Source organism: Podarcis tiliguerta (genome assembly GCF_965153285.1).
Source record: "Podarcis tiliguerta genome assembly, chromosome: 10".
Taxonomy (NCBI): Eukaryota; Metazoa; Chordata; class Lepidosauria; order Squamata; family Lacertidae; genus Podarcis; species Podarcis tiliguerta.
The window spans coordinates 51,904,887-51,930,086 of NC_139543.1; the positions used below are offsets into that span (position 1 = coordinate 51,904,887).

Genomic DNA, 25,200 nt, shown 5'->3' on the forward strand with positions numbered 1-25,200 from the left:
CTAGGTTCTCACAATTCAGTCAGTCCTTCCCCCTCTGTTTCTTCTTCCTCAATGAAGGTTGATGCTGCTGGTGCTACAGCCCTCATGGCACCCACAGCCCAAGGCCTGTCCTTCAGGGTTCTTTTTGGAATCCTCCCTTCCCTTCCTAAGCCATTTTCCAACTCTCATGATTGAATGAATGCATTTGAACTGTTGGGTTTACTTACAAGCGAAAATGCATAGGATTGTGGCACAAGTGAGATTTTTGTATCTTGACCAAAGACTCAACATTGTGCTTCGTGGTAAAATATATTCCTTTGCAGATGCAGCTAGAAATGCAAAGACGTAGATATTTTGTTATTTATTCGTCCTTTATCCTTCTCTCTGTTGCCTTGACGAATAGCAGCATGCATCTATTATCACACTTTGAAGATCAGGCTGGGATATAAAGTCTGCGGCTGAGTTTCTGCTGACCCTAAACTGAAGTCATTTCCGCACAAGTGCTTTGCTTATTGGCTTTTAATTTCCTACAGATTTCTTAAAAGACAACTGGATTCAAAGCATTTCTTAAAGCTCCGTTATGTGGGTGGGTGTGTTTCCTATTTCCCACCACCACCAGTTTTTCCAGAACTGTGTACACTAGCATTTTTGCCAGGTCATAATTCACCAAGACGTTTTTACAGGGTCTCCAGAGCTGCTCACAGATTAGCTGCCAAAGCTGAAATATTATTATTCCTGGGATCAGATATGGGTCCTTACTCATTAAGCAGTGTGCTTTGGCAGCTTCCATATCAGTTTGTACATATCCTAAGCAGAACAAAAGGACATTTTGCACGTGGGAGCGTGCATATAAATAATACTTGCGTAGATAGCACATCTACACAGTAAAATAAGTAAAATAAGTAAATTATCTTACACAGTTATTGTCTATGTATTGTACCAATACTTGAGTACAGGATTAATATATATTAGTCCTGCTTTTCCTTTACACAAAGGTGTTGTTACTCAAAGCAGCACAAAAATAAGAATTTATTTATTTTTCTTTTTATTATTTATTAGATTTATAACCCGCCCTTCATCAAAAGATCTCTGGGCGTCTCGCAAGATAAAAACACAAATAAATAGTTAAAACAGAAAGAACAAAACAATAGCACAAACATCTTTAAAAGGCTGTAGAATATTAATTAGCCAAAGGCCTGGTTGAAGGAACAAAAAGAACGGCAGTAGTCTTAACTGCTAAAACAGAGGTTATTGCCTGGGCTGCACTGGTCAAGCTGTTACAGGAATGGTCACAGCTGTTTTATCAGCCAAAGCTGGTTAAAGATCCCCCCCAGACCGTGAGGCCATCTGGAAGTCCAATGACAAGCCTGAATGCAGGAGAACCTCCAGACTATGTACCTGCTCCATGGTAGGCAATTGACCCAGCTTATCAGATATAAGAACCACAAACCCACAGAGCCTCTTGCCTTGCCAGGATTCAAGCTCAGTTTATTTTCCCTCTCCCCTCTTCCAGCCCACCATGGCACCCAGGCACCAGTCCAGCGTTTGCACAGCCGCTCCTGCGAGAAGCAAAACCAGTTAATAGGGAAAAGAAGATGAAGCTCAGTAGCCTGATCCGGTTTGAATGGAAACGAGAAGTAGGCTGTAAGCAGCTCTCAAAGCAGCAGATGAGTTTGAAAACAGTGATGGCATTCAGAAGTTCTCAGGGTGCTGTGGTCAGAACCATATGTACCAATGGCACCCCCAGTTCTCCAGTTAAAATGCAACTTAAAATGCAGCCTCATTTTAAAAGTAGCCGATAAATCAAGACCATAAGGGGAGGGAAACATAAGGTTCAGACTGAGTCCAAACCAAAGGCCAGGCGGAACAGCTCTCTCTTGCAGGCCCTGCGGAAAGATGTCAAGTCCCGCAGGGCCCTAGCCTCTTGGGACAGAGCGTTCCACCAAGTCGGGGCCAGTACTGAAAAGGCCCTGGCCCTAGTTGAGACCTATCTAACCACCTTGTGACCTGGGACCTCCAAAATGTTATTTGTGGACCTTAAGGTCCTCTGCGAGGCATACCAGGAGAGGCGGTCCCGTATGTCCGTGGGTCCTAGGCTGCATAGGGCTTTAAAGGTCAAAATCAGAATCTTAAACCTGTGTGCTATTTGCACATAGACTCACAGAATGGCAGAGTTGGAAGGGGACCACGAGGGTCATGTAGTCCAACTCCCTGCAATGCAGGAATCTTTTGCCCAACGCGGGGCTTGAACCCTCGATCCTTAGATTAAGAGTCTCATGCGCTACCAGCTGAGCTTGTTCCCTGCTTGTTCGCTTCCCGTAGGCATCTGCATGGCCACTGACCCTGCAGGCCATTCTTATGGGAGGAAGAAACGGATTGGAATCTGTGGGTTCCAAACAGAATCATAGAATCATAGAGTTGGAAGAGACCACAAGGGCCATCGAGTCCAACCCCCTGCCAAGCAGGAAACACCATCAGAGCACTCCTGACATATGGTTGTCAAGCCTCTGCTTAAAGACCTCCAAAGAAGGAGACTCCACCACACTCCTTGGCAGCAAATTCCACTGTCGAACAGCTCTTACTGTCAGGAAGTTCTTCCTAATGTTTAGGTGGAATCTTCTTTCTTGTAGTTTGGATCCATTGCTCCGTGTCCGCTTCTCTGCAGCAGCAGAAAACAACCTTTCTCCCTCCTCTATGTGACATCCTTTTATATATTTGAACATGGCTATCATATCACCCCTTAACCTCCTCTTCTCCAGGCTAAACATGCCCAGCAAGAAGAACTTCACAATGCAATGTTTTGCCACGGCCCTCACTTCTGTTATTTATCACATGTTTATCTTGCCCTCCCAAAAAGGTTAGGGTAGTGTATACGGGTTCCTGCCTCTTTCCCCTCACGCCAAGCCTGTGAAGTAGAATAGCATGATTTTCTCGAAGTCTCTTGGTGTTTAAGTGGCAATTCAAATCCAGGTCTCCCTGTCTTAGTTGAACACATTAACAATCACAAAGCACTGGTCCTTTCTTTCTTTCTTTCTTTCTTTCTTTCTTTCTTTCTTTCATAAAAGCAATGAAGGGATTGGGTATAACAGACAAGATGATTTTTATCATCAAAATTGCAAGTTTCCCAGAATCAAGTCAGGAAATTGTGGGTGTAAATTTGGAAACGCACACTTTGAATGTGACATAAATTAGTGTGTAAAGAGGAAGTGGAGGTAATGGCACATATTCATAGCAAACTGTGGCCCACTGACAAGCGTGACGGATGTATCAGCACGGTGGGGCGCATCTTAGGACATGCAGAAGTACTTTTTAAAAAACAAACATAAAAGAGCAACCTCCCACAAGGAAAACAAACCCAGTGAATAACAACAACACCATAACAACAACAATTATTATTATTATTTATTATTTATACCGCGCCCATCTGGCTGGGTTTCCTCAGCCACTCTGGGCGGCTTCCAACAAAATATTAAAACACAGTAATCCATCAAACATTAAAAGCTTCCCTAAACAGGGCTGCCTTCAGATGTCTTCTAAAAGTCTGGTAGTTATTGTTCTCTTTGACATCTGGTGTGGGGGGGGTGTTCCACAGAGCAGGTGCCACTACCGAGAAGGCCCTCTGCCTGGTTCCCTGGAGCTTTGCTTCTCGCAATGAGGGAACCTCCAGAAGGCGCTTGGCGCTGGACCTCAGTGTCCGGGCTGAACAATGGGGGTGGAGACGCTCCTTCAGATATACTGGGCCGAGGCCGTTTAGGGCTTTAAAGATCAGCACCAACACTTTGAATTGTGCTTTGAAACGTACTGGAAGCCAATGTGAGTCTTTCAAGACCGGTGTTATGTGGTCTTGGCAGCCGCTCCTAGTCACCAGTCTAGCTGCCGCATTCTGGATTAGTTGTAATTTCCGGGTCACCTTCAAAGGTCAACACATTGCAGTAGTCCAAGCGAGAGATAACCAGAGTGTGCACCACTCTGGCGAGACAGTACGCGGGCAGATAGGGTCTCAGCCTGCATACCTGATGGAGCTGGTGAACATCTGCCCTGGACACAAAATTGACCTGCGCCTCCATGGACAGCTGCGAGTCCAAAATGACTCCCAGGCTGTGCACCTGGTCCTTCAGGGGCACAGTTACCCCATTTAGGACCAGGGAGTCCTCCACACCAGCCTGCCTTCTGTCCCCCCAAAACGGTACTTCTGTCTTGTCAGGAGTCATCCTCAATCTGTTAGCTGCCATCCATAACGACTGAGCATGCTTAGTGCTCTCACAGTGTCGGCTGGAAAAGAAGAATGGGAAATTGGGATGGGGAAGAGTAAATTGACTTTTTTAAGTCTCCAAGACAGGAGTGAGAAATCTGTGGCTCTCAAGATGCAGCTCCCATATAACTCCAATCATTCCTGGCCACTGGCTGTACTGGCTGTGGCTGATGGGAGTTAGAAATCCAACAACAGGCCACAGGTTCTCCACCATTTCCCTAAGAGCTTATAATATCCCGCAGGAAAATATGCCTGGCTGGCTGGGATCCTGAAGTGGAGCACTCCTGTTAAGGGATGGAGAGCCACTGCAACATTTTGTTGCAGGGTCGTACTTGTGTCTGTACTTTTGACCCGAAAGCCTGATTGCATTAGCTGTCTGCATAATATGCAAGGAAATAGACAGAAAGCATATTTGCCTTTAATGCTTATTATCCCCATCTGCTGGTTCAGATTGAGAGTGCAGCTTTCTACAACCTGTTATGCAATACAGACAAGGTAGGGGGAACACCATACTGTTCAGCACCAAGCAACTCGTTTTGTTTAATGTTGTGTGGCTGAAAAAAATAAAGATTCCATGCTATTTTTCATAAACATAACTAATAGAACACGTGAATGACATTTCTGTTTATTTGATTTATGTGTACATGTTTGCATTTCTGGAAATCTCAGGTTTGCATTAAGAACGACCCCCCCCCCCCCCCCGTTAATTGAATAAATGAGAATGAACTGTTTTTGCGCTCTTGCACTCTAAGGCACAGTTTGTTGATCATGAACATGCTTCCCACATCGTGTGTGGCTTCCCTCACCCGTCTGGGTGCTGCATGTGGCACAGCAACATCATAGTCTGGTTTGCTGTGACGGGTCAACCCGGATCGTGGTTTGTTTATGTGAAGTTCCTGGGGTCCCCTACAATGTCCTGTCCTCAGGTGGTCACAAAGGTCAGTCCCGCAACTACTCTGCTGTGCCCAGACATCTCTTAAAATACCTGATAACACCATGTAAGTGACTTTATAGAGAGCTGTAGGGCTCTCTCTTTATATTCTTACTCAAATACACAAGACATTGTGGTGAAATAGGCTTACCTAACATCTACCTTGACCAGAATGCAATGTTATACAGTCATACCTCGGGTTGCAGTAGCTTCGGGATGAGTATTTTCAGGTTGCGCTCCGCGGCAACCCGGCAGTAACAGAGTGTGTTACTTCCAGGTTTCGCCGCATGCGCAGATGGTCAACATGATGTCACACGCATGCGTGGAAGCGGCATCACGCAGACACGGGTTGCGTTCACTTCAGGATGCAAACGGGGCTCCAGAACGGATCCCATTTGCATCCATATATCTTACTAAGGAACGTAGTATATACAGAGTTTAAAGCTTTCTACGTAGATTTCCATTGCCTCTCATTTTGTCTCTCACAACCACTCCTCACCCCAACTGCCATTTTTAAAAAACTGGTAGTTTCTACCTGCCACTCACTTTAACTCTGCCCTTCTTTCCAGTCTATAAGATGTGGGTGGTGCTGTGGTCTAAACCACTGAGTCTTTTGGGCTTGCTGATCAGAAGGTCAGCAGTTTGAATCTGCATGACAGGGTGGGCTTCTGTTGCTCTGTCCCAGCTCCTGCCAACCTAGCGGTCCGAAAGCACACCAGTGCAAGTAGATAAATTGGTACTGCTGTGGCGGGAAGGTAAACGACGTTTCTGTGTGCTCTGGTTTCCGTCATGGTTTTCCATTGCCAGAAATAAGCCAACAGTAAACCATGGCTTATTTCGGATTTACCACTGGTGTTTCAAACAAACCACAATCCAGGTTCACACAAGGCAGCATGCTGTGCTGTAATGTCGCTTGTACCAGGAACAGCATCAGTGGAGGCTGGGGGCTTGTTCAGAAGAAAGTGTAACTTAGTGTGATATGCAAACTAGTTCATTATGAGCAAATGGAAGGTGAGCCCAAAGCAGAAATGCCAAATTGCGGGAGGAGGCAGTGGTGCCCAATGGCCTCTCAAGCCTCTGGGCATCTCTATAGCACCTACTCATATCTTCCTCCTTTCCCCATAATTTGCCTTATAGGGAACATGTTCTGCAGCTGTTTTTTGTGTGTGAGAGGTGCCTCTGGACATTGTAGACACACACTTTGTATTTCATTGTGGGGTTTGTCCCTTTTTTAGGGCTTTGCTTCTGGACACTGTTCAAAGAGGCGGTTCAGGACCTCTTTCACAAGATATTGATTTTGGACAGCAGAAGTGGTTTAACTTTGTGTAACTAAAATCCAGATCACATCCATACTTTCAGGGTGCCTCTCCCCACCCCCCACCCCTGGTAGTTTATATATTTCTGTTCTGTTTTCGTGGTATTATGTCATCCTGCAGGACTTACCAGCCAGATTTTAGTTTGCATGTTTTACCATGTTGGCTCATTATTATTTTTTGTCTTCCCTTTTTTAACACTCTAGCTGCAAGCCCCCAGTGTGAAGGGCTTTGATTTTGCAAAGCAGCATTTAGGGCAGCACAACAAAGATGACATCCTGATCATACATGAGCCAACTCCTCTACCGGGACCAATTAAGGACACCACACCCTCCGAAAACGGTGACCTGCCGAGCCCCAAAGCAAAGATCTCGTCAAAGCCATCCAAGAATGTCCGACACAGAGGGAGGTCAGTTCAGTTGATGAGAAACTGCTTGGCATGGATTAAAGTTAATTAGTTATGGGGGATTATTTTTGCTTCATAAGGGCTTTTATATCTCAGTTTGAGTAGCCTTTGCTCAGGCAGTTGCCTTTTACATTAATCCACCAGGATTTGTGTCTCGTTCTTTTTTTAGGTTCTTCTGCTACGCTTCTTAATTGTAGTGATTTTTCACTTAGAAGTATGAGATGAGCCAGGATAGGCAGTGGGCATGTGGGCACTAAACGTGATTGCACAGCTAAACTGTCTGATCTTTCTAGCCTTTACAACCTGGTGGGTAAACGGACAGAAGTCAATTCATAGCTAAAATCCAAGGTGATTTTTTTCAATCCCTGCCTTGTTCACCTCTTAAATGCTCATTCAATTCCAAATTGGATTGCTCATGGAGACCATAAGACTAGCAAGCCACAAAAGCCCCCTTTGTGCCATTAAGAGAAAGTGCTTCCTGGCCCCACACTTGACGCCACCCCTTTGTGCTGGCTCCGCTCTTCCCCCCAAATGCCTGTGCTCTCAGGGTGGGTATCTGCTAAGGGTCACATGCGCTCAGCACATGGAAGTCTTGAGAGCAGCACTAGCCAGTGCATGTTTAGCTTGTGGGAGGGGGCTACAGTGAGCCCAGTTCCTAGAGGTTGGCTGCCTCTGTATATGGAGGGACTATTTTAGTTTATGGATGGATTGATACTGTTTATAGGCTTGCATACAACCAAAGTACAGTGGTGCCCCGCAAGACGAATGCCTCGCAAGATGGAAAACCCGCTAGACGAAAGGGTTTTCCGTTTTGGAGGTGCTTCGCAGGACGAATTTCTCTATGGGCTTGCTTCGCAAGACGAAAATGTCTTGCGATTCCTGGGGTTTTTTTTCCGCTCCCCACCCCCTTTTTCTAAGGCACTAAGCTGCTAATAGCCTTTTAGCAGCTAATCTGCTAATCCCTTAAGCCTTTAATAGCCGCTAAACCGCTAATAGCGCTAATCCGCTAATAGGGTTGCTTCGCAAGACGAAAAAACCGCTAGACGAAGAGACTCACGGAACGGATTCTTTTCGTCTTGCGAGGCACCACTGTATAGCAGTGGCTTATATTATAAACAAGAACAAGTTTTTTAAAAAATAAAATAAAAATCACCACCACAGTAAAAATGCAACATCATAAATGAATAAAACAGAACTATAGAGTCAGAAAACAGAAAGCACTTTGAAAGCAGGCTGCATAGCATTAAATCAGTTAAAAACACAATGCAGAGGAATAGAAAGCTTACAGAAGCTAAACAAGTCTTGTGTCTGAATGAGAAGCCACCTGAGAACACTTTGTCTACCGCCTTGGGTTCTGTCATGGAAGAAAGGTAAAACCTAAACATGCAAAATAATATACAGCTATTTTAATTTTTGTTTGTTTGATGCCTGCAGAGTTTCCCCATCAGATGCTGACTCCACAGCAAGTGAGCAGTCCAGTGGCCGAGAAACAGGAGAAGGGCCTGCAAGACCCCAGATAGCTGCAAACGAAGTGAAGCCACACAGAGTCAACAAGTCTGGTATGTTGCCTTCTCATGCACCACACTCTTCTTCCTGTCTCTATTCACACAGGTGTGCCAGGAGTAGGGAATCTGCTGAGTCATTTGTCTGGGGGCAGCTTGAAATGCATCTATTATTATTATTTATATATACCGCACGGCTAGAAGGCAAAATAACATCATAGAACAGAGAAATACATTTAAATGATGCAGTTGAATAAAGCCACACTCAACAGGCAGCTTACAGAGTTTTAAGCCATGATGTCTGTACAATTGTGTGGTATTCTATCCCAGTGCTGTAGTCATTCAGATCTGATTCAGTCCTTAAAAACAACAACAACATGCAGTACATTTCCCCAGAATGCAGGTGGTGGTGATAGGTGGTTTAAAGCAGTCACACCTCAAAAAAAACCCCTGTGTATCTCACAGTGAAGCATCATGGAAGCATTCATTCTGCATTGCTAGTGCTCATTCATAAAAAACCTGTGCCATTGGCTTTTTTAAACATTTGAATCAACTCTCTTTTGTTGAAAATTGATATACCTGTGTTCTTTATGGGAGCATCTGTCTCTCCTTCTGTCACTACTTGCTGAATTATAATGACACTGTTTTTATCTTTCTCTTGATGCTCCAGGAGTAAACCGAGTGGGTAAGTTTCCCCTAAAAATGTGCAATAAGCCTAAGATGAGAGAGTCTTAATTGTAAATGTGTGTGGAGAGGGCTTGGCTTTCAGTGCCTAATAACTAGGGCTGGCTTTTGGATATTTCCTCATGTTATAGCCAATGGGAACCATTAAAGGCATCCCATCTGCCAGTAAAGGATAAACTAATTATATGCACATAGGAAGTTGCTTCCGTTTTACCTATTCTTGGCTGAAAGCGGCTCTCTTGTTGGCGTCTGTCACATCACTTGCTACCTGGCTATTCAACTGGAGACGACAGGAACTGAACCTCGGCCTTCTGCATGCAAAACATGGGCTCCGTTGCTGTACTGTTTCTCTCCCTTCTATATGATACATGTTAATGGGTGTAATAGTGCCCCACTGTTCATAAACAAGTCCTATTTGAGAAGGGAAAAATAGACTGGGGTAGCCAGAAGTGACTGAACTGTTTTCCCACCTGGTATTTCCAAATGCTTCTTTCACCCACTACAGAATTTCATGTGTGTGGTTACGTATTTCTAAAAAAGGCTTTGCTGTGCTCCTTAAAATGACAACAACAACTCTGGGGCATTGCTATATGCACATATTTAGCCCTTAAAAGTAAAGGGTAAAGGTACCCCTGCCCGTACGGGCCAGTCTTGACAGACTCTAGGGTTGTGCACCCATCTCACTCAAAGAGACCGGGGGCCAGCGCTCTCCGAAGACACTTCCGGGTCACGTGGCCAGCGTGACATCGCTGCTCTGGCGAGCCAGAGCCGCACACGGAAACGCCGTTTACCTTCCCGCTAGTAAGCGGTCCCTATTTATCTACTTGCACCCGAGAGTGCTTTCGAACTGCTAGGTTGGCAGGCGCTGGGACCGAACAACGGGAGCGCACCCCGCCACGGGGATTCGAACTGCCGACCTTTCGATCGGCAAGTCCTAGGCACTGAGGCTTTAACACACAGCGCCACTAGCCCTTAAGCCACATCAAAGCGGGAAAGAACACAAGGCTCTTTCATGTAATACCTTTAGCATTATATTGTCGATCTCAGTTTAGCCTTTTCCAGCCTTTTTGAATCTCATCATCATCTCAATTTGTCGAAGATTAAATGGGCTGTTCATTGAGAACTACCATGTGGCTTCTATAAGGAAAACCTTTTAAGCCCTGGAAAGTGCAGTGAAACTATTTTTGGCATAAGGAGCGATTCTGGCTGTAGTGGATAAACCTTCTAGGAATTAATTAACTTGTACTGTGTGCAGCGTTTGAACTGCCCTCTATTTGTCTTTCTCGGTGTATTTATTGTAGGCCCTTTTCCATCCACAAAATAGAAGAGCTTCTTGCTCTCAGCTCTCCTCTACCCCACACCACACTTAAACCTGTAGCTGCAAGGGTGATACAAACACAGAGAAACAGACAGACAGACAGATTGAGACAGAGAGACAGAGAGATGTTGAAAGCACTGCAGAACTAGCTTCAAAATATTCAAGTAACAGTGTGAGTCGCCCAGAGGAAAACAAAGCCGTTTATTTTTAATTTTTAAGGGCCTTTCTAGACTGCTGTTGAGCCCTAAACAAGAGCCCCCAAATTGGTGTACAGTACAGGAAAACAAGAGAATCGTTGAACAATTCAAAACATTACAAGCAACATCTAAGCAAAGAATGAGCACAGAGAACAGAACAGTTATATAAAGGCCTTGCCTGTCTTCTTACAATCTCTCTCTCTTTCTGTGTGTGTGTGTGTGTGTGTCACAACCCTGTACACTCATGTTATTAGTGTTGTGGTAATTTGTTTTTGTTCAGAAGGTGTAATTCAGATGGTGGGCCAATCTCTTGATGCCGGATTTCTTTTCGCAAAACCTCCCATTCTGTGGGGCTTGAAACAATATTTACTACCTTTCATTCATACTTTTAAAAATCCAGGCCCTCCGCAGATCAGCAATGGAACAGAGCAACACTCTTCAGCCTCCATCTTTGAGCATGTGGACAGAATGTCACGTTCCTCGGAGGTCAGCCGAAGGGTTCCTAGCAAGATCCAGTTGATTGCCATGCAGCCAATCGCAGCACCTCCGATTCAGAACCAGCCACTTGCTGACCGAGTAGCAGAGACCAACAAGATTAACAAGGAGGTAATCAATCCCTTCGGAAAACTGCTTTACAGCCTGTGAAAACGCCTTGCACTAAGAGCATCGATACACCATGGACATATAGAAAATATTGTTTTTACACCATACAAGTAAAGCACTCTTATGCATCTTCTAACAGTCATGGCTTCCCTCAAAGAACCAGGGAGCAATAGTTTCTTAAGGATGGTGAGACATCCCACAGAGCTACAGTTCCCAGCAGCCTTAATATATTACAGTCCCCAGGCTTTTTTTGAGGAAGTCATGACTGTTAAAGCAGCACAAGAGCATTTTAAATGTATGGTGTGGGTGTGAAATAAGAAAAGTCATTTAATAAAGATCTCTAGTTCCTCCCCTCCCCAACCCACTTAGAACTACAGATCCCAAGATTCCCTGAGGAAAAAGAATGACTGAATAGGTTCACTGAACCACAGCTCCCAGAATTGTTTGCTGCAAGTCATGATATACCTTTTGAGTGTCACCTGGAGTGTCTAGAGCTCAGCTGGGGAATCTCGGGGCTCACAGGCCCTCCTCTTTCAAAGCTGGGCACCTGTGTTTTAGTAATCCCACTCTTGAATGCGACCACAGCCTTACCTTGCTGAACTAAGCCATGCAAGTGTGTGGGTTCTTAGGGAAACAGGAGTGTGAACAGCCGAGGGGAGTAAGCTTCTTCCATTCTAAGAGCAGTTTCTTCCATGCAACAATTCCTTAGCATAAATCCCAGTTCTGCAAGTGATGGTTGAAAGGGAAGGGCAGGAAAAGGAGATATTTATTATTGTGTGTGCCCGTGTTCAGTCAGGAGAAAGAGGGAGAGGGGGAACATTTGCCAGTCCCTACTAACAGCAGACAGAGAAATGTGAGGCGCAATAAACCGTCAGCAAGCCTTTGTCCAGACACTGATGAAAGGAGGAGATTAAAAATGGGGGAAGAGGGGAAATGGATGAACCTGGCCTCTCTGTATGCTTTGATTTTGCCTCCTTCCATTCAGCTTCCACTGGAGCAGATAATTCTGAATCTCTGCAGTGAAGATCATGTGACAAGTCAGTCAGTCCCAAAACAGACACAGGAGAATTAATTGCACCCTGAGAAGTCAGGTCTAGTGCAAAGCAGAGGTGTTTTCCTCCGAGTTGGATAGTTCTTCCTGTTATGCACTAAGAAAGGAAGTATTTTGAGTTGTGTCTCTTAATTCCCACCCATCCACCCCCCCCCATTTCCGCTGTCAGAGGCAGTATATTTTATTTAAACAATTAGGCTTTAGTACAATTAAAATATATACAGTACATATTTTAAAAATCACGTACACATTGCTACATTAAAAACGTCACATCGCCAGCCCTTTCCTTAAAAGTAAACCACCGTAACAGAGAAGAAAGTTCCAAAGGGCTGATTGCAGCAAGCAACTGATTCTGTAGGTTCACCCCATCTATATTTAAAAACAGGAAGAATAAGATTATAAGATAATAAAATAATAATAGAAATCGTTGAAAAGAATGAATGGCTTTAAATATAGTGGAAGACAAGGTTCATATTTCTACCAAACATACCAAATATTCGTGAATGTTGTCAAATAAACTCCTATTTAGTGGGAATGTGCCAACCATGAGATTGTTTGGTCTAATTTTAACCCGTAAGCATGCATTCACACATGCATGCATGCACACCCACACATTTTTCACTGTGTAAGCTTCACCTATAACTGTAATCTAGATCTCTTCTAATTTCCTTGCTGCTGGGCTTTTATGGCAACCTGCAGGAAGTATAATTTGCAACTTGTCAAACATTTTTATTAGCATTGTGTGTTCCTCCCCTCTGTTTCTTAATTACCCATGCTGTGTTAATCATTATGCGGTATGTAAAAATTCTTCTACCTGGAACGAGTGTGAGTGAATTGCAAGCTGGAGAATGAGATATTGAGGTGTAAGCTGGAGGTCCATTCAGCATTTTGCTTCCAAACTCTACACAGTCACTTTCCATCAAAGCAGAGAGAAGTTGTGCGTTCCAAAACGTTTATGCTCCTCTCTTTCTTTTTTCAAGATACAGACAGCTCTGAGGCATAAATCTGAAATTGAGCATCATCGCAACAAGATCAGACTTCGAGCCAAGCGCAAAGGACACTATGAGTTTCCGATCGTGGATGATATGGTTATCATCGACACCAAAGAGCAGCAGAGAATGTACCGCAAGGCGCAGATGCAGATAGACAAGATCTTGGACCCTGGAGGCAATATGCCTACTGTCTTCATAGAACACAGAAAGAGGTAACAGCAACACAGAGACAGCCGGGGATGGAATTCTTTCTCTGTTAAATGTGGAAGTGTGCAAATGCTTGTCATAAAAGATAACAAGGTGGGCATGGAGATTAGACAGAACAGGAAGTCAACCACAGAATGCACATTTAACAAAAAATACGGTACTTTTTTATCGTAAACATTTAAAGGAAGTCAAATATAAAATGCTCATTTAAAACAGCATAATTAGCAAGAGGATAAAAGTATCATCATAAGCATAGAACATAGCTGCTACTGTGGCTTCCAGCCCTGCCAATGGCAGTTCATGGTGGGCGGCTGCTGTGGAAGTTCAGGCTCGAGGACCTGGGTCTGCACTAAGAGACAGCCAAGGTGGTCTCTGGCCTCTTCAGCTGCCTCAGCTTTTGTAGCTGGAGTCAGTCAGGGCCCTGCTCTCCCAGGCCAGGTGGGAAAAGACCTACAAGGCTGGGAGCAGGTCTTCCAGGACTCATAGCCAGGATGGCCTCACAGCAAGACGTGATTGCAAAGGAACAGTAGGAAACAACCTCTAAGCTCCTGAATGTTCCTTTGCAACTGTGGCCTTACCTGTCCCACACCTAATGTCATGTAAGTGGCAGGTAAGTGACAGGCAGGTGTGGCTGGCTGAAAATGGCCCGAGGGCTAGTGGTTCCCCACCAATGTGCTACATGAGCAAACCTTCATAATGTAAGGTTTGCACACTCCACATTCCCTTCGCACCCTGAATCGACAGGAGAAGGACATCTGAGTTTAGTTTCAGAATTTCAGCTTGACGTTATGTACAACTTAGGAATTCTCTTTAAAACATACTGGTTAACACCCCCTCAGCACGCTACAAACAAACAGGAGCTTAAAGACTAAGTAGGAGAATTAAAGCATTGCCACACACCCCACTCACCACCCCTCCCCCTCTCCCCCCCAGCCTATTACTGCATGCAACACTAATGTCTCACAACAAATGAAACTGATCTGTAGAAAGCACAACTTGGAAAAAGAGACAATGCACGTATTTTTGTAAACTAAGAAATATTTAATAAAAAATATTTATTAAAAAGAAAACATACTGGTTAACGTAATATCCCAACTGCAAAAGCCATTGTTTTAAGTTGACTTAACATTAAGCTAACCAGTTTGGTTTAAAGTGGGATCCCTGGTGGGGACACACAAGCCCAAGGCTTTGATTGGTCCATGTAGTACTAAATCATGTTTTTCTGTTATGTGCAAATGATGCCTTTGTGTCCAGATTACTGATTAGCTGACTAAGTTAAATTTACACCATTAATTCAGCTTTATAGTTTGACCGGTGACAGCTCCGTGTGATGTGGCTCTTTTGTCTGTTTGCTTGCTATTTGTCTGTGATATTTATCTATTTATTTAGATTTGGCCAAAACTCTCAGAGCCAATTGCACCAATAAAAGCAATACAACACAACAAATAAAAGCAATAAACAGCAACAATGGATTAAAAGTCCCCGCATAGAGCTTCCAGAGACAGATAGAAACTGAAAAGGCTATAAAGACTCAGAAAATCAAAAAGCTTTTATTTGGCTCAGATTCTACAAAGACTCTTAAATTTATGAAAGATGCTATCTTGAAAAAAAGGCTCAGAACTGCCCTGCCCCCAACTGGGATGCTCCTAGGAAGCCCTAAGATGTTTTGCTTTTTCCTTCTTTTTGTTTTTACCTAGTTCTCGAGCCAAACGTTCTCCGAAGCAGCGTCGGAGGCATCAGATTAATGGAAGTCCTATCGATGCGGACAAGGACCGGCTAATTACAACTGACAGCGATGGGACTTACAAGAGACCTCCAGGAGTCAACAACTCTGCATATATTGTATGTTTAAAACCTTTTGGAAGGCAACATTTTCTTTCTACTGTATGATAAGTTGCGGGTTGTGGGAAAGGCTTCCAGGAAGCACTAGCCTTGCTGGCTGGAGTCTGAATAATGCAAGAACCCACTGTGAATTACAGCCTTGTGAAACCATGAGCTTTCACAACAAACGTCTTGTGCATAGCCCTTGCTCAAATCCATTATCTAGTATACCTGCCCAGAGTGGCCGGGGCAACCCAGCCAGTTGGGTGGGGTATAAATAATAAAAGTAGTAGTAGTAGTAGTAGTAGTAGGGATGCAGGTGGCGCTGTGGGTAAAAGCCTCAGTGCCTAGGGCTTGCCGATCGAAAGGTCGGCGGTTCGAATCCCCGCGGCGGGGTGCGCTCCCGTTGCTCGGTCCCAGCGCCTGCCAACCTAGCAGTTCGAAAGCACCCCCGGGTGCAAGTAGATAAATAGGGACCGCTTACTGGCGGGAAGGTAAACGGCGTTTCCGTGTGCTTCGCTGGCTCGCCAGATGCAGCTTTGTCACTCTGGCCACGTGACCCGGAAGTGTCTCCGGACAGTGCTGGCCCTCGGCCTCTTGAGTGAGATGGGCGTACAACCCTAGAGTCTGTCAAGACTGGCCCGTACGGGCAGGGGTACCTTTACCTTTACTATTAGTAGTAGTAGGGCAGTAGTAGTGTAACTGGCTACTCAAGAAGTCTTCATTCATTGTGGACCAATTCACTCTGCAAACCCAAAGTTGAGCAAGAGGTTTTAGGTTCTTGTTGGCATCAGTGCTCCTGGATTATGCACAACTCAGCACCAAAGGGATGCGCTATTAATGACTTGCATGCATACCTTGTAATGTCTGCAGGTAGATGTACAAAATACCACACACAGACGGCATCGTTGCAACACGTAAAACCATTATTGAAACACTGGGAAGTTTGACATTATAACAGCTGTTCAGGCTGTGCTTTCCTCCTTATGCTGCCATCTCCCTGTTACCTTTGCAGTCTGATCCTGACCTTCCTGCCGAACCCCAGACGCCTTCTTCAACTGATTTGGGGAAGTACTCAGGCCTCCCCCCGCATCCTGCCCAATATATCCCTCCTCAGCCATCCATTGAAGAGGCCCGGCAGACAATGCATTCTCTCCTGGATGATGCCTTCGCCCTGGTGGCCCCGAGTAGCCAAGCATCCAATTCTGCTGCCATCACGCACTCCGGAGGGTCAGCGGGGCAGCCCACAAACACTCCTGTTCGAGCAGCGAGGGACACTCCCAGCAGCCAGTGGGGGTCACCGTACGGTCAAACACACACAGTAAGCAACCCAGTTGGGGGTCATTTCAAGACTCCGCTGTGCAGTTTTAGAGCCTATCCTTACTTCGGCCATTGTGCTTTCATGGTTTTTATCTCTTCAGATATCTAGTCCATTCCCTCCCCAAGATTCGGGGTGGTTTAGGTATAATTCTACTGTGTATGCATTAATGGATTTCCAGCACTCTTGAATCTTGGTATTTTTCTTATTTCCTCCTGGCATGCATTCTGTATCAGGGTGCTACAACCAGGGGGAATCCACTGTTTGTAGACCTTACCACAGCTAACTTTGAGCTTTTTTTACAAGCGGCATATACATTTTTATGAAATAAAACTAATTCTGTTGTTAGTGGTGACAAAGGTGAGGCAGGCAAGCAAGTGTAGCCACGCTCAGTTAGCAGAAAATTTGCAAGCAGGGCTGGTGCAGTGAGGTGCAGTGCAGGCACAGCCGTGGGAGAGTCAGATTGGCTCCGCCATCGCACCTGCACCATGCTGACTTCCCTGCTGCCTCACCCACCTCCGTCTCAGTGAGCGGCAGTGATCCTAACATTGGGAAGCCATGTAAACAGCACCCCCCACCTTGCCCCGCTTTGCTGAATGCTGCTGATTTGCTGTATGGCTGAAGAGACCTATAGCCTTGTAAATAATGTAATGGCTTATAAATCCAGAAAATTCAGATATATTACTATGAGTGAATGTTGAATTCAGAACGCATCTTTCTAAAAACAAGATTACTTGTTTATGGGCTGATTAATCCCCTCCAGTACTGCTGAGAGAGGGTGTTTAGAAATTCTCCCTGTCTGTTTTACTTAACTGTGAGTTCCCACGCCGTTCAAACAGCTTTTAGCTAACAGTAACTGGTTGGTTTCAACAAGCCAGCTTCATTACCTAAGGTTTGAAGTTGCCTTGATTTAAAACTAACCCTAGTTAATGTTAAACTGCACTCCCCTGTTTGGATGACAGAAGAAGTAGGGGTTAAAGCAGGCATAGGCAAACTCCGGCCCTCCAGATGTTTGGGACTACAATTCCCATCATCCCTGACCACTGGTTCTGTTAGCTAGGGATGATGGGAATTGTAGTCCCAAACACCTGGAGGGCCGGAGTTTACCTATGCCTGGGTTAAAGGAAAGCGAATGCTTCTGACCAATCTCTTGGCAGATCCTGAGAGGGGGTTAGGCACACTGACATATCACTAAGCCATGTTTTAGTGTTATGTCTGAATTCAGCCATTGTGATGGTTTTTAATCTTCATTTGTTCAGAAATGTTCAGAAACTAGAACCATGGATCGTTTTAATTTTAAATCCCTCTTTAAAATGTGTTTTTTTTCTGATGCATGGTCTTTTTTCCAGAGATATATGGAATTTGGGATGACTCCTCCAACAGCTCCAGGCCTGCTACAGAGGTAGTTCCCTGACAGTTTGTTTGATTCATGTGTTTCTGCTAGTTGATGTATTTATTCCAAGTAGACCAGAAATCGTCAGCAACTGTCGGAGATGGTTACTATAGATGCTTTTTTCTTCCTGATCTTGTGCCAGATTTTGAGGTACTAACTAGACATTATGATGGGGGACACAGGTGCTGGCATGGTTCAGTCCCTTTTCCTGCTGATGTCTGGTTTCACACAGCGTCTCGTGTGACGTCGTTGGGCTGTTCCCTTCCCAACGGTGGCCAGTGATCTGTGGCAGAAATAAGGGAGTGCCCTGTGTGGCAGCTTAGGTTTGTGCATTGTGTAATGACTAATTCAGGGGTCCCCAAACTAAGGCCCATGGGATGGATAAGGCCCAAGGGACTTGTTTATCCGGCCCATGGCAAGTCCCGTCGCCCACTGCTGCCGCCCGCTCTAACCGGCGCTGCGTGGCTGCCCACTTCCGGGTCGGAGGAGCACAGGAAATAGCTTGTGCGCATGCGCAAACGTTATTTGCGCATGCGCAAGCATTATTTCCGGTGCACATCCAGGTCGGAGGAGGCCCGTGCGCATGCGCACAAGCTATTTCCGGTGCTCCTCCCACCCGGAAGTGCACCGGAAATAGCATGTGCGCATGCGTATGGGCACGCGCTCCCCTGCCCTCCGGCCCGCTGCGCAATCGGCGCTGGAGACACCGGCCCAAGGCGCGGTAAGTTTGCTGACCCCTGGACTAATTGCATCCTGACCATCGTGTGAGATACTGCCTTGTTTGCTTTTGTGTTTGTGTCAAACTTTCACAAGCTGCTTTCTTTTTCACACATGACACTGAGACAACAAGCAGGAGTAAAATCAAATTTTCTGCTGTGCTCATAACAAGGCAACAAAGCATCCTTTTGTCCCTAACTGCACCAGCCACAATTGCGATAAAACACTTAACTGCCCTCAGATTTTCTTCTTTCAGAGTAGGCAGCTATTTCTGGATTAGGCAATTTGGATGGTGATTTATTCTTCATTACTGAAAAGAGAAAGTGAGCAAGCCCTTTCAGTCATTACCTAATGAATGCTGTCTGGTTATCTGAACCCCATTCATTTTTTGTGAGCAAGCCCCATTGAATTTAATGGAGTTGGTGAACTTTAGGGGTGGAGGAAGAAAAGTTGCTGTGATACCAAACTGTTAATCAATGTCACAGTCAAGTGGTTCAAATAACCAGTTCTTGGAACAGTGACTGGAAAAACAAATTGGTCCTTTTCTCTGCAGTAATGTAATTAAGATTATCAGTGGGCTAGAACCAAGCTGGGTTCTGCATGTATTGCTCATGTAATTCCTTTCCAGTACGGTAAGACAGAGAAGCTCCAACACCTAGACTGCACTTAACTGAAATGCAATGCAAAATTGGGAGCAGGATACCAGGGTGGGGGGGGGGGTGTTAATATTCTGCATTTAAACTCTCTGATTGTGCAAGCAGAAATCAAAGTTCTGAAATTTGAAAAATGGAAAATACATGCTTATTGCAAAGCTCTTAATTGTTGTGTTTCTCCAAGAACTTGGCTCAGTCAAATTTCAAAGAGGCAAATTCAAAACAAGCAATAATGTTAGGAAGAAAGGAATCACCATCATCATTAATGAAAAATGGAATAGAAAAATCAGTGGAAATGAATGAATGGAATTTTGCTTTCTCAGAAGCACAACAGACGAGTAAGAGCCAAAATACCCAATTTGTGAAAAAATTGATCCCATTTGCCCAAATACTATCATTTTCAGATCTTAAAATTTGATTTTGAGGGACTCTAAAAAGTTGAATTAGCCAGTTGTCAGGCAATAGCTGTAAATCTTATTTAACAGTTTACACATTTAGTACAGCGGCAATGTCCATAACTGGGAATGTTAAAAACACTGGAATTTGGGACTATGTTTTGCAAGCATGTTTGAATTTGAAAGTTTGATTTGAAAATTGAGAACCTACTTGATCTAGCAGTGAACGGAAAGCCCTGCCTCCCACATAATCTCCATTGTTTTATTCAATAATATGTTGGGTTGCAGGTTTATCAGCAGCTAGGCAAGATGTACAAATACATACCATAGCATATATTTAAAGTTTGTGGATAATTATTAGAGACCACTCCCAGCCTGTGCGGGCTTTGGCCACAACTGTTGCAGCTCTACAGCACACTTCTTCCCTTTCCTCTGTCCTTAAAAGGCTACGGGATGTTTTCAGCCGAGAAGGGGCACTACAATGGAGGCTTGCTCTATATATCATTGTTTTATTTTTTAAAATTTATATCCCACCCTTTCCCCCTGAAGGAGCTTAGACACAGCAATCATAAAACATTTAAAAACCAACAGCTAAAAGCAGTTCTATATTTTTTATTTAAAAATTGTTAAAAACAGTGATCTCAGGGTTGCCAGGAACAGTTATCTGTCAGCTTCGTGCGTTGTTTTCATTCTTTTCTATGCCTAAAGGACTTCTGGCTAGATCTTTCAGGCTAAAGCAGAGGATGTAATGCATGCGAAGCAGCCATAGCGCTGTGTTTACATGGGGCAGAGCTATAGAAGCTGCACACACAGTGTTTTACAGAGTCCTTAGTGGACACAGAGCTTCACACAGTAAAGCAAGCAGTGGTACGTTGCATGGTTGGACTATGGGATGCCGCTGTCTGCGGAGGTCAGTCATTCTGGCATTGTTCTTTTGTTCTTGATCTGCCAACAGGCAAAACCTGGGCCCAGGTTTCCTTCCCCCGGTCGAATTAATGCACCCAGACCAGCAGCCTTCTGATGTTCAGTATTCCACAAGGGGGATCTACCCAGAGGAAATGCCATCCGTGGCCCGGCCGCGACCAGTTGGAAGCACCGCAGGTACTTGAATGTTCCTTAAACTATTGCGCACTTGCAGTGACTCTCATAACCAGCTGGCCCCATTGCACAACTCAAGCATTTATTGTGAGCAGATGTGGCTGCATCTAGAATGCAAACAAGGAGCTTGCTAGAATAATAGAACCAAGAGAATTGTGGAGTTGGAAGTGACCCAAGAGTCATCTAGTCCAATGAAGTCCCCTTCAACTCTGAGCATGTGTATCCTGCATGCATGGACCTGGGGAGGAACAGGATGGCTGAAGCTACTTATAGAAGGTGCTCATTGGTCTCCTAATAAAAGGAATGGTAGGGTACCTAACATATTGCATTCTTAGCTGAGCACAGTCACAGTGCACATATATATGTGCGTTCTACTTCCACTGCCAGAGACATTATGCCTCTGAATACTGGTTGCTGGGAATCACAGGTGGGCAAACTGCTCTTGGGCTCATGTCCATCTTGCAGGCTTCCCACAGGTGTCTGGTTGGCCACTGAGAACAGGATGCTCTGCTAGATGGGCTAATGTCCTGATCCAGCAGGCTTATCTTATGTTCTAAATACTAAGTTATATATCTGGGTAGCTTTCAGAGGGCATCTAAAATGATATAGTGAGGACACCTGCCTAAATTCAATAGGCAGGGACTTCCATTGCTCAAAGATCGGCTCCTTGCAAATGTGCAATGAACATAATGTGGAACATGTAAGCACAACAGTTTCTATGTGTTCTAAAGGGAGGTTGTTTCGTTTAAAGAGGAAATGTACACATTTCATAACTGATTCCAGTATTTGAAGCAGGCCTGAGGACATCTCCAGGATACTGGTCTCCACTTCACAACTAGCCAGGAGTTATAGGCAACTGCTACACACCTGTAAGAAACTGGTGTTACATCTGTAGAGCTCAGTGTCTTGCAGTAAGCAAATATTTCTGCTCTTCCACTAAGGGCAAATCACTAGCATGCAAACCTTAAAACACACACACACATTCTTTTCAATTACACATTAATAATACTTGCAATATTTATAGGGTCAGTGGGCCAGAGGTATTACCTGGTCTGTTCCTTACCTGTCTACCTCCACCATGCCTAACAGAACCCTAATGTTTTACCACACAGAAACACCTTCCCATTTGCAAAAGAAAAAGGAAAGAAAAAAAAGGACGTGCATGCAAATGGGTCCTTTTGTCGCCCTTCCTTTGGGAGCTTTTTTTAAAAGAACGAAAAAAAGCTTTAGTTTGATTAAATGAAGTCAGACTTTCCTTTTCCTCACACGCCACTCCCCCCCCCCCCATATACTTGTTCTGATCCCCTGCTGCTGCCAGTTTTCATTTGCCCTTCACCCTTCTGTTGCTGCATGGAAAGACCAAACAGAAAACAAACAAATATTTGCTTTTAAGGTTCTCAGATACAGCACCTCACTCAGGTGGGAATTGCTAGCAGGATCGGAGGTCAACAAGTGGAGATCCCCTCAGGCAGAGCAGGGCATGGCCAGCTGGGGGAACCCGGGTGGCCCCCGTATCGTGGAGAGGATGAATATGCTAGGAGAGAAGCAGTGAGTACTGTGCTTCATGTTTGAATAGTTTCCGAAGCAGTGTTCTGTTCAGCTGTTTCTCCCCCCCCCCCCCTTTTTCCATCCTGTGCTGCTTGGGGAACCTCCTCTCAAGACATCTCCACCTGCTCCTCTGACCTCAGCCCGCTGCTTTTGTCACTTTCGCATTCCAGCCCCCAAACTCTGCTTCTCTGTCTTCTTCATTATCACCCTTGGCTTCTCTCCTCTGTGCCCAGAGGATGGAGAGCCTGTGGCCCTCCAGATGTTGCCCGGACTCCAGCTCCCATCAGCCCCAGTCAGCATGGCCAGTGGTGAGGGATGATGGGAGTTGCAGTCCAACACCAGGGATGTTTAACAAACCAGTTGCGTTCGAGCAAGATTTGAATGCTGGGAATCGCAGGTGGGGAGAGAGCGCTGTGGAGCCCGTGTCCAGCTTGCAGGCCTCCCTCAGGCATTGGCTTGGTCACTGTGAGAAAGGCCTGACTCAGCCGGCTCTTCTTACGTTCTTACGTACCATCTGGATGGCCGCAGGTCCCCCACCCCTGATCCATGCTCTCGGTGGGCTCTGCTCCCCTGAAATCGTCTCATGAGACCACTGTAGGTAGAGAGCACTAACAACAGCAACAAAGACACAGATCGTCTCGCTGATGTTAGTGGAGCCTTGTCAGTTCCTAACATCGGCTACGGAGTACGGAGTTGAAGTTTCCTTGAGCACAGCAAAACAAAATGCCATGTGTTTGCACAGGGATGTTTTAGTTTTAGAAACCAGTTGGGCAAGACACTACTTCTAGAACATGGGGTGGCCTTCAGTTTTTCTCAAGAGCAGACCCATTGAAATTAAGAAACCTAAAAAAAGTGGGTCACATGGGGTGGTTTGTTTTGTTTTTTTAAAAAATGGTTTTGAAGTATGATCAAAGCCCACTTGAACCTACTTGAGTAATAGTGGGATTAATGTGCACAACACGGTCAATGCTGTCTTTGTCATGCTACCTTCACCTTTTGGAGAAGACCCCAAAACATCGTTTGTTCCTATCAGCCGTAGTTCACTAGTGGGTTCTCCCAACTCTCTGTTGTCTTGTCTCTTCAGCACCTTCCTTCATTGAAGGAAGACAAAGTACCGCCTGAAGTGCATTATTGCAAGCAATAATGGTGTCCCCATTCCACCCACCCTATCTGAGCCCCAAAATGGAGAAATAACTTTTAAAGAGACTCAGAAAAAGAATAAATCACAATGCATTCCTGGCTTCCCAAAGGAAAAGTTGGAACTCTCAACACTGCTGCTGATCAGACGTGACGTTAGCTAGGGATGGGCAATTGGTCCCTATTATTGGCTCATGGAGGCAAACTTCTAGTAAGTGGTGTACCACAATAACCATAGTGAAACTGGGGTCTTTGTGGAAGGGCCAAGCTCAGTGGCAGAACACCTGCTTTGCATGCAGAAGGTCCCAGGTTCAATCCCTGGTATTGCCAGGTAGGGCTGGGAGAGGCTTCTGCCTAGAACCCAGGGCTACTGCTGTCAGTCAGTGTAGGCAGTATTGAGCTAGATAGACCAGATGATCTGACTTGGTATAAGGCAGGTTCCTCTGCTCTGTGAGCCTACAATCTTGCCATCTCGTGCAACATTATACGGTTGCCTTCATGCAAGGAAGGGGGAAGGGAAGAGATCTGGAACACCCCATACAAATTTGGCCATCTGTCCCACCGTCTCTCCCTTTAGTATGTTTTGTATTAACCCTGCAGGTGACACGACTCCTATTTGGGGAGAAGACACTTGTGAGAGATCTGTTATTTCAGCAGACACAATGGTGGCTTTAGGTGCACCGGGGCCATTCTACAAGGAAACGTGCAGCAGGCCTTGGGGAACACGCATTCTCCTGCACACTATATAGTTTCCTTATCACCGTGTCAAACCATAGCTGCCCAGCTGGTGCCGAAAGGTGGGCAAGTGCTCTGGGCGGATGAGGGCAGGAGGTAGGCGATGGGCAGGCCCGACTGGTGCAGTGCAAGAAGATAACCTGGTGGCTTCCCTCTGCAGCGGCATTGCTCCAGTTCAGGGAAATCAATTTATCTGAAAGCTTTAGATCAGGTGGCGGCACTGGATTGGCCTTGTGACATCACCTGACTTTGTGGTCCAGGAGGATTCTGGTTTCCTGTGTGACACCTGCGAACCTTCGCAGGGCAGCGCTATAGGCAGCCTGGTTTGAGCCCCACAGCCTCTGATACTGAGGTCCAAATCATCCATATATTTGTACTGTCCTCAGAAACACATAATTGAGTATCTCTCTCTCTCTCTTTCTCTACCACCTGCTGGTTCTAACTGGGTTTAACTCCTCTGTACTTGTTTGCCATGGCAATTAGCTGAGTTTCTGCTGCTTTTGCATGCCCTGCCATTGCTAATATTGTTGGCTCAGTGTTGCTTTGCAGCCCTTTGTTGGTTCTTTCTTCCTTCGGCCTATTTTACCTGTACTGCCCAAGTTTTTGCAACTTCTTACAGTTTGGGTTTGTGTGTGCTCTCCTTTCAAGAGCACAGGGGAGTATTCTGACGCTGAAGTGGACATGGTTGGTGTGCAAACATTGTTAATTTTATCAGTGCATGCATCGCCCATTCAAATGTATTTTGGTAAGGCTACTTATTACAACCCAACGACCGTCCTTTTGTTATGACTTCCCTTCATTTTACTCACCTTCATGCTTTTCAGAGCAAATTAATTCCCCTCTTCCCCAGTTTGAGTCCGTGGCTCTTTTTAGACAAGCCAGATGGCGTGTTATAAATTGATGCTGTCAGCCCTGCTGCAAAAATACATAACAGTCATGCACCTTGACGT

At 45.2% G+C, this 25,200-nt stretch overlaps 1 protein-coding gene across 5 annotated transcripts in view; it reads left to right on the forward strand.

Annotated features, from left to right (window-relative positions):
• The window catches only part of KIAA1549, a 105,879-nt gene that overhangs the window by 75,628 nt on the left and 5,051 nt on the right, over positions 1–25,200 (forward strand). Inside the window, exons 11-21 of one of the 5 annotated variants that reach the window (XM_083401305.1) lie at positions 4,682–4,726; positions 6,682–6,884; positions 8,316–8,440; positions 9,054–9,068; positions 10,983–11,188; positions 13,217–13,440; positions 15,133–15,277; positions 16,272–16,577; positions 17,924–17,976; positions 20,688–20,833; positions 22,224–22,378. In XM_083401305.1, the coding sequence (XP_083257431.1) occupies positions 4,682–4,726; positions 6,682–6,884; positions 8,316–8,440; positions 9,054–9,068; positions 10,983–11,188; positions 13,217–13,440; positions 15,133–15,277; positions 16,272–16,577; positions 17,924–17,976; positions 20,688–20,833; positions 22,224–22,378 (1,623 nt within the window). The remainder of the gene's footprint in view (positions 1–4,681; positions 4,727–6,681; positions 6,885–8,315; positions 8,441–9,053; positions 9,069–10,982; positions 11,189–13,216; positions 13,441–15,132; positions 15,278–16,271; positions 16,578–17,923; positions 17,977–20,687; positions 20,834–22,223; positions 22,379–25,200) is intronic. The other 4 variants (XM_083401309.1, XM_083401306.1, XM_083401307.1 and 1 more) reach the window with 4 other exon arrangements.